General features: G+C 41.4%; 1 protein-coding gene across 1 annotated transcript in view; it reads left to right on the top strand.

Annotated features, from left to right (window-relative positions):
• Positions 1-15,249, top strand: part of LOC110523375 (formin-binding protein 1) — a 120,179-nt gene that overhangs the window by 76,043 nt on the left and 28,887 nt on the right. Inside the window, 1 exon segment of the mRNA XM_036977007.1 lies at positions 6,658-6,786. Within this exon segment, the coding sequence (XP_036832902.1) occupies positions 6,658-6,786 (129 nt within the window).

The raw sequence follows: 15,249 nt of genomic DNA, 5'->3' as shown, positions 1-15,249 counted from the left end.
ACTCTGTCCAATACTGAGCACTGTGCTATATCTGGACTCTGTCCAATACTGAGCACTGTGCTATATCTGGACTCTGTCCAATACTGAGCACTGTGCCATATCTGGACTCTGTCCAATACTGAGCACTGTGCTATATCTGGACTCCGTCCAATACTGAGCACTGTCCTATATCTGGACTCTGTCCAATACTGAGCACGGGCCTATATCTAGATTCTGTCCAATACTGAGCACTGTGCTATATCTAGATTCTGTCCAATACTGAGCTCTGGCCTATATCTGGACTCTTTCCAATACTGAGCACTGTGCTATATCTGGACTCTTTCCAATACTGAGCACTGTGCTGTATCTGGACTCTGTACAATACTGATCATTGTCCTATATCTGGACTCTGTCCAATACTGAGCACTGTGCTATATCTAGACTCTGTCCAATACTGAGCACTGTGCTATATCTAGACTCTGTCCAATACTGAGCACTGTGCTATATCTGGACTCTGTCCAATACTGAGCACTGTCCTATATCTGGACTCTGCCCAATACTGAGCACTGGCCTATATCCTATATCTGGACTCTGTCCAATACTGAGCACTGTGCTATATCTGGACTCTGTCCAATACTGAGCACTGTGCTATATCTGGACTCTGTCCAATACTGAGCACTGTCCTATATCTGGACTCTGTCCAATACTGAGCACTGGCCTATATCCTATATCTGGACTCTGTCCAATACTGAGTACTGTGCTATATCTGGACTCTGTCCAATACTGAGCACTGTGCTATATCTGGACTCTGTCCAATACTGAGCACTGTGCTATATCTGGACTCTGTCCAATACTGAGCACTGTGCTCTATCTGGACTCTGTCCAATACTGAGCACTGTGCTATATCTGGAATCTGTCCAATACTGAGCACTGTGCTATATCTGGACTCTGTCCAATACTGAGCACTGTGCTATATCTGGACTCTGTCCAATACTGAGAACTGTGCTATATCTGGACTCCGTCCAATACTGAGCACTGTGCTATATCTGGACTCCGTCCAATACTGAGCACTGGCCTATATCTGGACTCTGTCCAATACTGAGCACTGTGCTATATCTGGACTCTGTCCAATACTAAGCACTGTGCTATATCTGGACTCTGTCCAATACTGAGCACTGTCCTATATCTGGACTCTGTCCAATACTGAGCACGGGCCTATATCTAGATTCTGTCCAATACTGAGCACTGTGCTATATCTGGACTCTGTTCAATACTGAGCACTGGCCTATATCTAGATTCTGTCCAATACTGAGCACTGTGCTATATCTAGATTCTGTCCAATACTGAGCTCTGGCCTATATCTGGACTCTTTCCAATACTGAGCACTGTGCTATATCTGGACTCTTTCCAATACTGAGCACTGTGCTGTATCTGGACTCTTTCCAATACTGATCATTGTCCTATATCTGGACTCTGTCCAATACTGAGCACTGTGCTATATCTAGACTCTGTCCAATACTGAGCACTGTGCTATATCTAGACTCTGTCCAATACTGAGCACTGTGCTATATCTGGACTCTGTCCAATACTGAGCACTGTCCTATATCTGGACTCTGCCCAATACTGAGCACTGGCCTATATCCTATATCTGGACTCTGTTTAATACTGAGCACTGTGCTATATCTGGACTCTGTCCAATACTGAGCACTGTGCTATATCTGGACTCTGTCCAATACTGAGCACTGTCCTATATCTGGACTCTGTCCAATACTGAGCACTGGCCTATATCCTATATCTGGACTCTGTCCAATACTGAGTACTGTGCTATATCTGGACTCCGTCCAATACTGAGCACTGGCCTATATCTGGACTCTGTCCAATACTGAGCACTGTGCTATATCTGGACTCTGTCCAATACTAAGCACTGTGCTATATCTGGACTCTGTCCAATACTGAGCACTGTCCTATATCTGGACTCTGTCCAATACTGAGCACTGGCCTATATCTAGATTCTGTCCAATACTGAGCACTGTGCTATATCTTGACTCTGTCCAATACTGAGCACTGGCCTATATCTGGACTACGTCCAATACTGAGCACTGTACTATATCTGGACTCTGTCCAATACTGAGCATTGTCCTATATCTGGACTCTGTCCAATACTGAGCACTGGCCTATATCTGGACTCTGTCCAATACTGAGCACTGTGCTATATCTAGACTCTGTCCAATACTGAGCACTGGCCTATATCCTATATCTGGACTCTGTCCAATACTGAGCACTGTGCTATATCTGGACTCCGTCCAATACTGAGCACTGGCCTATATCTGGACTCTGTCCAATACTGAGCACTGTGCTATATCTGGACTCTGTCCAATACTGAGCACTGTGCTATATCTGGACTCCGTCCAATACTGAGCACTGTCCTATATCTGGACTCTGTCCAATACTGAGCACGGGCCTATATCTAGATTCTGTCCAATACTGAGCACTGTGCTATATCTGGACTCTGTTCAATACTGAGCACTGGCCTATATCTAGATTCTGTCCAATACTGAGCACTGTGCTATATCTAGATTCTGTCCAATACTGAGCTCTGGCCTATATCTGGACTCTTTCCAATACTGAGCACTGTGCTATATCTGGACTCCTTCCAATACTGAGCACTGTGCTGTATCTGGACTCTGTCCAATACTGATCATTGTCCTATATCTGGACTCTGTCCAATACTGAGCACTGTGCTATATCTGGACTCCGTCCAATACTGAGCACTGTGCTATATCTGGACTCCGTCCAATACTGAGCACTGGCCTATATCTAGATTCTGTCCAATACTGAGCACTGTGCAATATCTGGACTCTGTCCAATACTGAGCACTGTGCTATATCTGGACTCTGTCCAATACTGAGCACTGTCCTATATCTGGACTCTTTCCAATACTGAGCACTGGCCTATATCCTATATCTGGACTCTGTCCAATACTGAGCACTGTGCTATATCTGGACTCTGTCCAATACTGAGCACTGTGCTATATCTAGACTCTGTACAATACTAAGCACTGTGCTATATCTGGACTCTGTCCAATACTGAGCACTGTCCTATATCTGGACTCTGTCCAATACTGAGCACTGGCCTATATCTAGATTCTGTCCAATACTGAGCACTGTGCTATATCTGGACTCTGTCCAATACTGAGCACTGGCCTATATCTGGTCTACGTCCAATACTGAGCACTGTACTATATCTGGACTCTGTCCAATACTGAGCTCTGGCCTATATCTGGACTCTGTCCAATACTGAGCACTGTGCTATATCTAGACTCTGTCCAATACTGAGCACTGGCCTATATCCTATATCTGGACTCTGTCCAATACTGAGCACTGTGCTATATATGGACTCTGTCCAATACTGATCATTGTCCTATATCTGGACTCTGTCCAATACTGAGCACTGTGCTATATCTGGACTCCGTCCAATACTGAGCACTGTGCTATATCTGGACTCCGTCCAATACTGAGCACTGGCCTATATCTAGATTCTGTCCAATACTGAGCACTGTGCAATATCTGGACTCTGTCCAATACTGAGCACTGTGCTATATCTGGACTCTGTCCAATACTGAGCACTGTCCTATATCTGGACTCTGTCCAATACTGAGCACTGGCCTATATCCTATATCTGGACTCTGTCCAATACTGAGCACTGTGCTATATCTGGACTCTGTCCAATACTGAGCACTGTGCTATATCTAGACTCTGTCCAATACTAAGCACTGTGCTATATCTGGACTCTGTCCAATACTGAGCACTGTCCTATATCTGGACTCTGTCCAATACTGAGAACTGGCCTATATCTAGATTCTGTCCAATACTGAGCACTGTGCTATATCTGGACTCTGTCCAATACTGAGCACTGGCCTATATCTGGTCTACGTCCAATACTGAGCACTGTACTATATCTGGACTCTGTCCAATACTGAGCTCTGGCCTATATCTGGACTCTGTCCAATACTGAGCACTGGCCTATATCTGGACTCTGTCCAATACTGAGCACTGTGCTATATCTAGACTCTGTCCAATACTGAGCACTGGCCTATATCCTATATCTGGACTCTGTCCAATACTGAGCACTGTGCTATATCTGGACTCTGTCCAATACTGAGCACTGTGCTATATCTGGACTCTGTCCAATACTGAGCACTGTGCTATATCTGGAATCTGTCCAATACTGAGCACTGTGCTATATCTGGACTCTGTCCAATACTGAGCACTGTGCTATATCTGGACTCTGTCCAATACTGAGCACTGTGCTATATCTGGACTCCGTCCAATACTGAGCACTGTGCTATATCTAGACTCTGTCCAATACTGAGCACTGTGCTATATCTAGACTCTGTCCAATACTGAGCACTGTCCTATATCTAGACTCTGTCCAATACTGAGCACTGTTCTCTGTCCTATCACGTGTGTCTATATATCTCTGTTTGTAGAGTTGCTTTTTAGCATAATAAGTTGTCTTTGGTGGTCTGTTTGCTGTGTCTTCATACCTGTTGTTTTTTCTGTGAGTTTAGGCTTATATCGCTCAGTCTCTTCATGTGTGTATTTGTCAAAACCTTCTGCTTGCTTTATCCTTAGCACCGTTGACATTAATCAATGTACTGTTTGGCTAATGTGGCTATGCAAGCAAAAGCATCAGACATTTATTTCTGTCCCTTTTTTAAAATTCAAAACACTGACAAGATCACATGTATGTCGGTAAGGTGCATTTATTTATTTCTGGAAGGTCTCGGACACACCCACAGCTTTTGCTGGCCCAGAATATTTAGCACCTCTGAATGTAATTTGCAAACTGAGTGCACGGCTATTCTACCACACAATGAATGAGCGGCAGACGAACGCTAGATCCACATTCGGTGCAATATGTGCGTGCCTTAAGACATTTCAGTCTCAGTTTAGCTTTGTGGTTTTAGATTTGTTTCAGAGATTAAAGTGTCTCTGCAGAAGAGGTGTGTGTTTGGTGTGTGTATCATACTGAGCTAGGTTATCCACTGTTTACTGCCTAGTGCGTCAACAGGATGTGAGGCAGCTGAGGTTAGAGTCTGAGGTTTGTTGATCATTAGTGTTGCCAGGGTGTATCTATCCTTCCACACACCTGCCTCTCTTTTACACACATTCACCGCTCTGTTCACTCTGTATAGGTGTGGTAGTCAAGAAGTTGTGTCCCTCCTCCATTTGATTCTAATGCCAGCCCTGTGTGTGTGTCTGTTTCTGTGACTTGGTGGGGGGGGGGGGGGGGGGGGGGGGGGGGGGTTATGGTATGGGCAGGCATAAGCTATGGACAACAAACACAATTGCATTTTATCAATGGCAATTTGAATGCACCAAAATGCGAGATCCTGAGGGCAATTGTGAGGTACAGTATCTGTGACCAACAGTTGTAAATCTTTATCCCAGTTATGTGAAATCCATAGGTTAGGGTCTAATTTCTTTCAATATGAACTGTAAATCAGTAAAATCAATGAAATTGTTGCATTCATATTTTTGTTCAGTTAAATTGAAGGCAGTCAATTCAAGTGATTTGAATGTAAAATTCTGAAATGTAAACACATTAAAAATAAATAGCTGGGAATTCAGTGTATTGAGAAGTCACTGAAAATAAATTATCTGTGTTTACTTCCTGAATTGACTGCCTTCAATTCGAATGGAACCTAACATTGATAGAAATATGGTATGGCTCAGGTCAGGCCAGGACAGGCCTGGTGTACTGTAGGGAGGAGACAGACAGGGTAAGACTTGGTATACTGTAGGGAGGAGACAGACAGGGACAGGCCTGGTATACTGTAGGGAGAAGGTAGACAGGGACAGGCCTGGTGTACTGTAGGGAGGAGGCCCGACTGGGACAGGCCAGGTGTACTGTAGGGAGGAGAGGGACAGGCCTGGTGTGCTGTAGGGAGGAGAGGGACAGGCCAAGTGTACTGTAGGGAGGAGACAGACAGGGACAAGCCTGGTATATTGTAGGGAGAAGGTAGACAGGGACAGGCTTGGTGAACTGTAGGGAGGAGACAGGCGGGGACAGGTCTGGGGTACTGTAGGGAGAAGGTAGACAGGGACAGGCCTGGTGTACTTTTGGGAGGAGACAGGCGGGGTTAGGCCTGGGGTACTGTAGGGAGAGGTAGACAGGGACAGGCCTGGTGTACTGTAGGGAAGAGACAGACAGGGACAGGTCTGGTGTACTGTAGGGAGGAGACAGGCAGGGACAGGTCTGGTGTACTGTAGGGAGGAGACAGACATGCTTGGTGTACTGTAGGCAGGAGAGGGACAGGCCTGGTTTACCGTTGGAAGGAACTTACTTTGGGCAGCCATGACCTGCACTATGGTGAGGACTGTCTGAGGATCACATGACATAGAACTCTGTAGTCTGTGGTGAATTCCATTCCTCTCATTCAAGGGTTATGTTGGGTATTTATGGCTCTTTTAGGTTATTTCCTGTTTGTGTGTGTATCACTCAACATACACTGTGTGTTGCTAATGGCTCCTGCTACTGCTGCTCCCTCAACAGACCTGCATCTGGGATAGTGTGTGTGTGAGTGCGTGCGTGTATGCGTGCACAGATGTGTGAGTCATGAAGGCACCAAGTTCATTAAGTGTGTATGTGTGATGTGTGTTTGTTTCTCCTCAGGCGCGGCAGCAGGCTCAGATGAGACACCAGATTGCAGCAGACAGTAAGACTGAATACTCCAACTACCTGACCAAGTTCAACCAGGAGCAGAATGAACATTACTACACACTCATCCCCAATATATTCCAGGTAATACTACACCCTCATCCCCAATATATTATATTCAATACTACACTCTCATCCCCAATATAATATATTTATACTAAACACTACTCCCCAATATATTCCGGGTTTTACCACACATTACTACACACTAATCCCCAATATATTCCAGATATTACAATACATTACCATACATTACTCATCCCCAATATATTACAGGTACTACACACTAATCACCAATATATTCCAGTTAATACTACACACTCATCCCCAATACATTCCAGATAATACTACACATTACTACACACTCATTCCCAATAATTTCCAGATAATACTACACCCCCTTCCCCAATATATTCCAGATAATACTACACCCTCATCCCCAATATATTCCATGCAATACTACACCCTCATCCCCAATATATTCCAGGTAATACTACACACTCATCCCTAATGTATTCCAGATAATACTACACCCTCATCCCCAATATATTCCAGATAATACTACACCCCCTTCCCCAATATATTCCAGATAATACTACACCCTCATCCCCAATATATTCCATGCAATACTACACCCTCATCCCCAATATATTCCAGGTAATACTACACACTCATCCCCAATACATTTCAGTTAATACTACACACTAATCCCCAATATATTCCTGGTATTACTACATATTACTACACCCTCATCCCCAATATATTCCAGGCAATACTACACCCTCATCCCTAATGTATTCCAGATAATACTACACCCTCATCCCCAATATATTCCAGGTAATACTACACCCCAATCCCCAATATATTACGGGTAATACTACACATTACTACACCCTCATCCCCAATATATTCCAGGCAATACTACACCCTCATCCCCAATATATTCCAGGTAATACTACAACCCCATCCCCAATATATTCCAGATAATACTACACCCTCATCCCCAATATATTCCATGCAATACTACACACTCATCCCCAATACATTTCAGTTAATACTACACACTAATCCCCAATATATTCCTGGTATTACTACATATTACTACACCCTCATCCCCAATATATTCCAGGCAATACTACACCCTCATCCCTAATGTATTCCAGATAATACTACACCCTCATCCCCAATATATTCCAGGTAATACTACACCCCAATCCCAAATATATTACGGGTAATACTACACATTACTACACCCTCATCCCCAATATATTCCAGGCAATACTACACCCTCATCCCCAATATATTCCAGGTAATACTACAACCCCATCCCCAATATATTCCAGGTGTTACCACACATTACTTCACCCTCATCTCCAATATATTCCAGGCAATACTACACCCTCATCCCCAATATATTCCAGTTAATACTACACCCCCATCCCCAATATATTCCAGGTGTTACTACACATTACTACACCCTCATCCCCAATATATTCCAGGCAATATTACATCCTCATCCCTAATATATTCCAGGTAATACTACACCCTCTTCCTCAATATATTATATTTAATTCTACACACTCATCCCCAATATGTTCCAGTTAATACTACACCCACATCCCCAATATATTACGGGTAATACTACACCCTCATCCCCAATATATTCCAGGTACACATTACTACACCCTCATCCCCAATATATTCAAGATAATACTACACCCTCATCCCCAATATATTCCAGGCAATACTACACCCTCATCCCCAATATATTCCAGGCAATATTACATCCTCATCCCTAATATATTCCAGGTAATACTACACCCTCTTCCTCAATATATTATATTTAATTCTACACACTCATCCCCAATATGTTCCAGTTAATACTACACCCACATCCCCAATATATTACGGGTAATACTACACCCTCATCCCCAATATATTCCAGGTACACATTACTACACCCTCATCCCCAATATATTCAAGATAATACTACACCCTCATCCCCAATATATTCCAGGTAATACTACACATTACTACACACTCATCCCCAATATATTACAGGTAATTCTACACACTAATCCCCAATACATTTCAGTTAATACTACACACTCATCCCCAATATATTCCAGGTAATACTACACATTACTACACCCTCATCCCAAATATATTACAGATAATAAAACACCCTCATCCCCAATATATTCCAGGTAATACTACACCCCCATCCCCAATATATTACGGGTAATACTACACTCTCATCCCCAATATATTCGAGGTAATACTACACATCCATCCCAAATATATTCCAGGTATTACCACACATTACTACACCCTCATCCCCAATATATTCCAGGCAATACTACACCCTCATCCCCAATATATTCCAGGTAGTACTACACACTCATCCCCAATACTTTTCAGTTAATATTACACACTCATCCCAATATATTCCAGGTAATACTACACATTACTACACCCTCATCCCCAATATATTTCAGTTAATACTACACCCCAATCCCAATATATTGCAGTTAATACTACACACTCATCCCCAATATTTTCCAGATAATAATACACCCTCATCCCAATATATTATATTTAATAATACACCCTCATCCCCAATATATTCCAGATAATACTACACCCTCATCCCCAATATATTCCAGGTAATACTACACATTACTACACACTCATCCCCAATATATTACAGGTAATTCTACACACTAATCCCCAATATATTCCAGTTAATACTACACACTCATCCCCAATATAGTCCAGATAATACTACACCCTCATCCCCAATGTATTCCAGATAATACTACACCCTCATCCCCAATATATTCCAGGTAATACTACACCCCCTTCCCCAATGTATTCCAGATAATACTACACCCTCATCCCCAATATATTCCAGGCAATACTACACCCTCATCCCCAATATATTCCAGGTAATACTACACACTCATCCCCAGTACATTTCAGTTAATACTACACACTCATCCCCAATATATTCCAGGTAATACTAAACATTACTACTCCCTCATCCTCAATATATTCCAGATAATACTACGCCCTCATCCCTAATATATTACAGGTGAAACTACACACTAATCCCCAATATATTCCAGGTATTACTACATATTATTACACCCTCATCCCCAATATATTCCAGGCAATACTACACCCTCATCCCTAATGTATTCCAGATAATACTACACCCTCATCCCCAATCTATTCCAGGTAATACTAAACCCCAATCCCAAATATATTACGGGTAATACTGCACTCTCGTCCCCAATATATTACAGGTAATACTACACATTCATCCCCAATATATTCCAGGTAATACTACACACTCCTCCCCAATACATTTCAGTTAATACTAGACACTCATCCCAAATATATTCCAGGTAATACTACATATTACTACACCCTCATCCCCAATATATTCCAGGCAATATTACACCCTCATCCCCAATATATTCCAGGTAATACTACACCCCCATCCCCAATATATTACGGGTAATACTACACTCTCATCCCCAATACATTTCAGTTAATACTACACACTCATCCCCAATATATTCCACGTAATACTAAACATTACTACGCCCTCATCCTCAATATATTGATATATTCCTTGTAATACTACACATTACTACACCCTCATCCCCAATATATTCCAGTTAATACTACACCCCATCCCAATATATTGCAGTTAATACTACACCCTCATCGCCAATATTTTCCAGATAATACTACACCCTCATCCCAATATATTATATTTAATAATACACCCTCATCCCCAATATATTCCAGATAATACTACACCCTCATCCCCAATATATTCCAGGTAATACTACACATTACTGCACACTCATCCCCAATATATTCCAGATAATACTACACCCTCATCCCCAATGTATTCCAGATAATACTACACCCTCATCCCCAATATATTCCAGGTAATACTACACCCCCTTCCCCAATATATTCCAGATAATACTACACACTCATTCCCAATATATTCCAGGCAATACTACACCCTCATCCCCAATATATTCCAGGTAATACTACACACTCATCCCCAATATATTATATTTAATTCTACACACTCATCCCCAATATATTATATTTATACTAAACACTACTCCCCAATATATTCAGAGTTTTACCACACATTACTAGACACTAATCCCCAATATGTTCCAGGTATTACAATACATTACTATATATTACTCATCCCCAATATATTACAGGTAATACTACACACTAATCCCCAATATATTCTGGTTAATACTACACCCTCATCCCCAATGTATTCCAGATAATACTACACCCTCATCCCCAATATATTCCAAATAATACTACACCCTCATCCCCAATGTATTCCAGATAATACTACACCCCCATCCCCAATATATTCCAGGTGTTACTACACATTACTACACCCTCATCCCCAATGCATTCCAGATAATACTACACCCTCATCCCCAATATATTCCAGACAATATTACACCCTCATCCCCAATATATTCCAGGTAATACTACACCCTCATCCTCAATATATTCTATTTTATTCTACACACTCATCCCCAATATGTTCCAGTTAATACTACACCCACATCCCCATAATATTCCAGGCAATACTATACCATCATCCCCAACATTTTCCAGGTAATACTACACACTCCTCCCGAATACATTTCAGTTAATACTACACACTCATCCCCAATATATTCCAGGTAATACTACACATTACTACACTCTCATCCCCAATAGATTCCAGATAATACTACACCCTCATCCCCAAAATATTACAGGTAATACTACACACTGATCCCCAATATATTCCAGGTATTACTACATATTACTACACCCTCATCCCCAACATATTCCAAATAATACTACACCCTCATCCCCAATATATTCCAGGTAATACTACACCCCAATCCCCAATATATTACGGGTAATACTACACTCTCATCCCCAATACATTTCAGTTAATACTACACACTCATCCCCAATATATTCCAGGTAATACTAAACATTGCTACGCCCTCATCCTCAATATATTCCAGATAATACTACACCCTCATCCCCAATATATTCCAGGCAATACTACACCCTCATCCCTAATGTATTCCAGATAATACTACACCCTCATCCCCAATATATTCCAGGTGTTACTACACATTACCACACCCTCATCCCCAATATATTCCAGGCAATATTACACCCTCATCCCCAATATATTCCAGGTAATACTACACCCTCATCCTCTATATATTCTATTTAATTCTACACACTCATCCCCAATATGTTGCAGTTAATACTACACCCACATCCCCAATATATTATGGGTAATACTACACCCTCATCCCCAATATTTTACAGCTAATACTACACACTCATCCCCAATATATTCCAGGTACACATTACTACACCCTCATCCCCAATATATTCAAGATAGTACTACACCCTCATCCCCAATATATTCCAGGCAATACTACACCTTCATTCCCAATATTTTCCAGGTAATATTACACACCCCAATACATTTCAGTTAATACTATACACACATCCCCAATATATTCCAGGTAATACTACACATTCATCCCCAATATATTCCAGGTGTTACTACACATTACTACACCCTCATCCCCAATATATTCCAGGCAATACTACACCCTCATCCCCAATATATTCCAGGTAATACTACACCCCCATCCCCAATATATTCCAGGTGTTACTACACATTACTACACCCTCATCCCCAATGTATTCCAGTTAATACTACACCCCCATCCTCAATATATTATATTTAATTATACACACTCATCCCCAATATGTTCCAGTTAATACTACACCCACATCCCCATATATTACGGGTAATACTACACCCTCATCCCCAATGTTTTACAGGTAATACTACACACTCATCCCCAATATATTCCAGGTACACATTAATACACCCTCATCCCCAATATATTCAAGATAATACTACACCCTCATCCCCAATATATTCCAGGCAATACTACACCCTCATCCCCAATATTTTCCAGGTAATACTACACATTACTACACCCTCATCCCCAATAGATTCCAGATAATACTACGCCCTCATCCCCAATATATTACAGGTAATGTTGCACACTGATCCCCAATATATTCCAGGTAATACTACACCCCCATCCCCATTATATTACGGGTAATACTACACTCTCATCCCCAATATATTACAGGTAATACTACACATTCATAACCAATATATTCCAGGTATTACTACACATTACTACACCCTCATCCCCAATAAATTCCAGGCAATACTACGCCCTCATTCCCAATATATTACAGGAAATACTACACACTAATCCCCAATATATTCCAGGTATTACTACATATTACTACACCCTCATCCCCAATATATTCCATTTAATACTACACCCTCATCCCTAATGTATTCCAGATAATACTACACACTCATCCCCAATATATTTCAGGTAATACTACACCCCAATCCCCAATATATTAAGGGTAATACTACACTCTCATCCCCAATATATTACAGGTAATACTACACATTCATCACTAATATATTCCAGGTATTACGACACATTACTACACCCTCATCCCCAATATATTCCATTTAATACTACATCCCTCATCCCTAATGTATTCCAGATATTACTACACCCTCATCCCAAATATATTACGGGTAATACTACACTCTCATCCCCAATATATTACAGGTAATACTACACATTCATCCCCAATATATTCCAGGCGTTACTACACATTACTACACCCTCATCCCCAATATATTCCAGGCAATACTACACGCTCATCCTCAATATATTTCAGGTAATACTAAACCCCCATCCCCAATATATTCCAGGTGTTACTACACATTACTACACCCTAATCCCCAATATATTCCATGCAATACTACACCCTCATCCCCAATATATTCCAGGTAATACTACACCCTCATCCCCAATATATTTCAGGTGTTACTACACATTACTACACCCTCATCCCTAATATATTCCAGGCAATACTACACCCTCATCCCCAATATATTCCAGGTAATACTACACCCCCATCCCCAATATATTCCAGGTGTTACTACACATTGCTACACCCTCATCCCCAATATATTCCAGGCAATATTACACCCTCATCCCCAATATATTCCAGGTAATACTACACCCTCATTCTCAATATATTCTATTTAATTCTACACACTCATCCCCAATATGTTCCAGTTAATACTACACCCACATCCCCAATATATTATGGGTGATACTACACCATCATCCCCAATATTTTACAGGTAATACTACACACTCATCCCCAATATATTCCAGGTACACATTAATACACCCTCATCCCCAATATATTCAAGATAATACTACACCCTCATCCCCAATATATTCCAGGTAATACTACACCCCAATCCCCAATATATTACGGGTAATACTACACTCTCGTCCCCAATATATTACAGGTAATACTACACATTCATTACCAATATATTCCAGTTATTACTAAACATTGCCTAATCCTAATCCCCAATATATTCCAGTTAATACTACACTCATCCCCAAAATATTCCAGATAATACTACACCCCCATCCCCAATATATTCCAGATAATACTACACACTCATCCCCAATATATTCCAGTTAATACTACACCCCCACTACCAATATATTCCAGGTAATACTACACATTTCTACACACTCATCCCCAATATATTCCAGATAATATTAAACCCCCATCCCCAACATATTCCAGATAATTCTACACCCTCATCCCCAATATATTCCAGATAATACTACGCCCTCATCACCAATATATTCCAGATAATGCTACGTCCTCATCCCCAGTATATTCCAGATAATATTATGCCGTCATCTCCAATATATTCCAGATAATACTACACCCTCATCACCAATATATTCCAGGTATTACTACACATTACTACACTCTCATCCCCAATATGTTCCAGTTAATACTACAAACTCTTCCCCAATATATCAAATCAAATCAAATGTATTTATATAGCCCTTCGTACATCAGCTGATATCTCAAAGTGCTGTACAGAAACCCCAAACAGCAACTAATGCAGGTGTTGAAGCACGTTGGCTAGGAAAAACTCCCTAGAAAGGCCAAAACCTAGGAAGAACCTAGAGAGGAACCAAGCTATGAGGGGTGGCCGGTCCTCTTCTGGCTGTGCCGGGTGGAGATTATAACAGAACATGGCCACGATGTTCAAATGTTCATAAATTACCAGCATGGTCAAATAATAGGTCTGGGACAGGTAGCACGTCCGATAAACAGGTCAGGATTCCACAGCCGCAGGCAGAACAGTTGAAACTGGAGCAGCAGCACGGCCAGGTGGACTGGGGACAGCAAGGAGTCATCATGCCAGGTAGTCCTGAGGCATGGTCCTAGGGCTCAGGTCCTACGAGAGAGAGAAAGAAAGAGAGAAAGAGAGAATTAGAGAGAGCATACTTAAATTCACACAGGACACCGGATAAG

Source organism: Oncorhynchus mykiss, chromosome 5 (assembly GCF_013265735.2).
Source record: "Oncorhynchus mykiss isolate Arlee chromosome 5, USDA_OmykA_1.1, whole genome shotgun sequence".
NCBI classification, from domain to species: domain Eukaryota; kingdom Metazoa; phylum Chordata; class Actinopteri; order Salmoniformes; family Salmonidae; genus Oncorhynchus; species Oncorhynchus mykiss.
Note: the sequence above shows the minus strand (reverse complement) of the source record. Positions and strands in the feature narration are given on the sequence as shown.